Source organism: Lolium perenne, chromosome 2, assembly GCF_019359855.2.
Source record: "Lolium perenne isolate Kyuss_39 chromosome 2, Kyuss_2.0, whole genome shotgun sequence".
Classification (NCBI taxonomy): domain Eukaryota; kingdom Viridiplantae; phylum Streptophyta; class Magnoliopsida; order Poales; family Poaceae; genus Lolium; species Lolium perenne.
In genome coordinates, this window is record NC_067245.2 from 280133619 (window position 1) to 280137426 (window position 3808).

Here is a 3808-nt window from a genome sequence, read left to right on the forward strand (position 1 = left end):
GGTCGCCTGGTGAGCGAATTCGGGGCTCAAATGCTCGTCAAAATTCGGTCGGGTTGTAGAAACATTTCTGGATCATTTGGCTTTGTGCTACGGTAGCGGTAGCAGCAGCTGCTAGCGGAGAGGTAAGGATCAGAGAGTGGCCATGGACGTCGTCGGCACGTGGATCGAGCCGGAGATCGAGAAGCACGAGGCCGCGGAGGGCGACATGGAGTCCGACCCGGCGCTCGCCGCGGCGCGCGAGCGGGAGCTGGAGCCCGTGCCGCGGTGGCAGGACGAGCTGACGGTGCGGGGCATGGTCGCGGCGCTGCTCATCGGGTTCATCTACACCGTGATCGTCTTGAAGATCGTGCTCTCCACCGGGATGCTACCGACGCTGAACGTCTCCGCCGCGCTGCTCTCCTTCCTCGCGCTCCGTGGCTGGACGCGTTTACTGGACCGCTTCGGCATCGTGTCCCGCCCCTTCACCCGACAGGAGAACACCATCGTCCAGACCTGCGGAGTGGCCTGCTACACCATCGCGTTCGGCGGTTAGTGCCATATATACCTGCCATGTCTTCCTGCTATATTTTTTTTGACAAACAAATGTTAATACCAAGAGATAGCAATTATACCTAATCTTTGTATCAACATAATGCTTCGTACTACTAGTTATCCTAGCTAGTGGTCTTGCTGTAGCTTGAGAAGTTACTTAACTGGTTGTGTGAGTGGTGTATTACAGGTGGGTTCGGGTCAACCTTGCTTGGTCTAACCAAGAACACGTACGAGCTGTCCGGCGACTCGGTGGGCAACGGGCCGGGGAGCTACAAGGAGCCAGGGATTGGCTGGATGACGGCATTCCTCTTTTCTTGCAGCTTCGGGGGGCTCCTCACATTGATTCCCCTTAGAAAGGTGCCACTCACTTCTTGCTTCTACAATGAATATTCCCCAATTCTAAGCAATTAAATGAACAGAAATCAAGCAACCAATGACTAGCAACGGCGGATTATGAAACTGTGCCAGGATCACCTGTCTTTGCCACTAAACAATAACCATGATGTTTACAGGTATTGGTCGTCGACTATAAATTGACTTACCCAACTGGGACGGCAACTGCTGTTCTTATAAACGGGTTTCATACTGGTGAAGGAGACAAGAACTCAAAGTTTGTATACTGTAACCTTAGTTATGCACGTCGCACCGTCCTTTCAGACATTGAAAATTAAGATCTTACCTTCCATGGCAGGAAGCAAATCCGTGGCTTTCTGAAATATTTTGGGGGTAGCTTTGTATGGAGTTTCTTCCAGTGGTTCTACACCGGCGGCGATGCTTGTGGATTTGTTCAGTTCCCTACGTTTGGTCTGAAGGCCTGGAAGCAGACGTATGTAATACTTTCTTTTAACATTTTCTTTTCTTACTGTCGATGGCCATAATATGTGGTGTGAGGCAGACTTTCTTCACTCCCGGTGTTTTGTTTTGTCAGATTCTTCTTTGACTTTAGCTTGACATACGTCGGTGCCGGGATGATTTGCCCGCATATAGTAAATGTCTCCACACTCCTTGGTGCAATTCTTTCATATGGAATATTGTGGCCACTCATCAGTAAAAACAAGGGGGATTGGTACCCTGCAAATGTACCCGAAAGCAGCATGAAAAGTTTGTACGGTTACAAGGTATCTATTGTGTACCATAATATTTTTTTCTCATTGGTGACATCTCTGTAAATTGATATCAGGTGTAATGATAAATTGTATGTCAGTAGTGTTAAATTTCCTCATCATTCAGGCCTTCATATGTATCGCGCTGATCATAGGGGATGGACTCTACCACTTCACCAAAATTATTAGCATCACTTTTAAGGGCATGTATCGACAATTTAGCGGTAAACGTGCTGACAATCGAGGTGAGAACAGAAGGACAACATAAATCTAGCTCATGAATTTTTCAACATTTACCATTTTAGAAGGATGTATATGATATTCTAATGTTAACTGAATGAATTGCAGTGAGAAATGTGGACAATACAGTCTCACTTGAGGAGCTACAGCGTGAAGAGATATTCAAGAAGGGCAATCTACCTGCTTGGATGGCATATACCGGGTATGCCTTGATAAGCATCATTGCAGTGGTTACCACGCCAATAATATTTCAACAGGTGAAATGGTACTACGTAGTTATAGCTTATGCCGTCGCCCCCATGCTTGGATTTGCCAACTCCTATGGCACGGGGCTTACCGATATCAACATGGGCTATAACTACGGAAAGATCAGTCTCTTCATCTTTGCGGGTTGGGCTGGCAGGGATAATGGTGTCGTTGCAGGGCTTGTTACCGGTACATTGGTGAAGCAACTGGTGCTTATATCTGCTGACTTGATGCAAGACTTTAAGACAGGTTATCTCACTCAAACATCACCAAAATCAATGATGGTGGCACAAGCCATTGGGACAGTCATGGGTTGCATTGTCTCCCCCCTGACGTTCATGCTCTTCTACACGGCATTTGATATTGGCAACCCGACTGGCTATTGGAAGGCACCGTATGCACTGATATACCGTAATATGGCAATACTTGGTGTTGAGGGGTTCTCAGTGCTGCCAAAATACTGTCTAGCATTATCTGGTGGATTTTTCGCATTTGCAGCACTGCTCAGCATGGGAAGAGATGTCATGCCACACAAGTATAGGAAATATGTTCCCCTTCCAATGGCAATGGCGGTTCCATTCCTTGTAGGCGGAAGCTTTGCTATTGATATGTGTGTTGGGAGTTTGGTGGTTTTTGTCTGGAACAAGATAAACAAAAAAGAGGCTGGCTACATGGTCCCTGCAGTTGCATCTGGTTTGATATGTGGGGATGGCATATGGACGTTTCCTTCATCCTTGCTTGCCCTTGCCAAGATTAAACCACCAATCTGCATGAAGTTTACACCTGCACCCTAGAGAATAGTTACGTTCATGAGTATGGGGCTTTACCATGCGTGATTGAATGATTGATGCATCTTGTATGGTTACTCCATCATTCATGTCTACTGAATTGATGTGTATACATATGTACTCTATGTCTCTATACTTCAGATCTCTCGAATAACTTGATGTTTTTCTTTCATTGTACGGTGCATAAGTATACCTTACATTTATTTTACTTATTGATGAAGATCCGAGCATTGCTTACTTTTTCGATAAAGGATGTTTTATTACTTTGATAAGCAATTACATCCAGCCTCTGCATAACCAGGATGCACACAGCTGTTTCAAATGTCCAGAACGAGCAATAAATGAAAAAAGGCGAAATACATATCGAGACGATAAACTATATAACGCCTAAGACGAGTGTGGAGCTTCAATCCGTAGACTATGCTGCCACCCATGTCGGGAAAAAGTATCCCTCGCCGTAGCCTCCAACCGTGTACAGACCTCCGTAAATAGGTCTCGGTTCTCCGCCCGCTGAAGAGGTAACCATGAACGGAGAATACCTGTACATCTGTAGATGACCTGCAACAAAGAACAGTTTTTATCGTTAAAAATCTTGTCATTTCTACATAGCCATAGCGCCCAGATAACTGCTAGCGCCCCCACCCTAAGAAGCAACTTAAACCTTGAATCAACACCATGAAGCCAATTGCCAAAGACATTTGCCACACTAGTCGGGGGATACAGGGTAGACGCTACTTGGATGACTGACCATATAGATTTCGCAAAACTGCACTGGAAGAATAGATGTTTGATGGTTTTGTCATGATGACAGAAAATACACCGTGAATTTCCGTGCCAATTCCGCTTAACAAGATTATCTTTAGTAAGAATAACTCCTCGACGAAGGTACCATCCAAAAAT

The 3808-nt window shown here is 45.6% G+C and overlaps 1 protein-coding gene across 1 annotated transcript; it reads left to right on the top strand.

Moving 5' to 3' along the window:
- LOC127336520 (iron-phytosiderophore transporter yellow stripe 1) lies at window positions 1-3082 on the top strand. The gene is made up of 7 exons (XM_051363336.2): window positions 1-527; window positions 719-888; window positions 1044-1141; window positions 1223-1357; window positions 1460-1649; window positions 1762-1879; window positions 1983-3082. Exons 1-7 carry the CDS (start codon window positions 143-145, stop codon window positions 2912-2914), a joined length of 2028 nt encoding a protein of 675 aa, XP_051219296.1. The 5' UTR covers window positions 1-142; the 3' UTR covers window positions 2915-3082.
- Window positions 3083-3808: the final 726 nt, after the last annotated feature.

Coding starts and splice junctions, on each gene's coding strand:
- LOC127336520 (XM_051363336.2), top strand. CDS start 143: ATGGACGTCGTCGGCACGTGGATCGAGCCGGAGATCGAGAAGCACGAG. Junction 1,358..1,459: donor CTGAAGGCCTGGAAGCAGAC/GTATGTAATACT, acceptor TTGTTTTGTCAG/ATTCTTCTTTGACTTTAGCT. Junction 1,650..1,761: donor AAAGTTTGTACGGTTACAAG/GTATCTATTGTG, acceptor CTCATCATTCAG/GCCTTCATATGTATCGCGCT.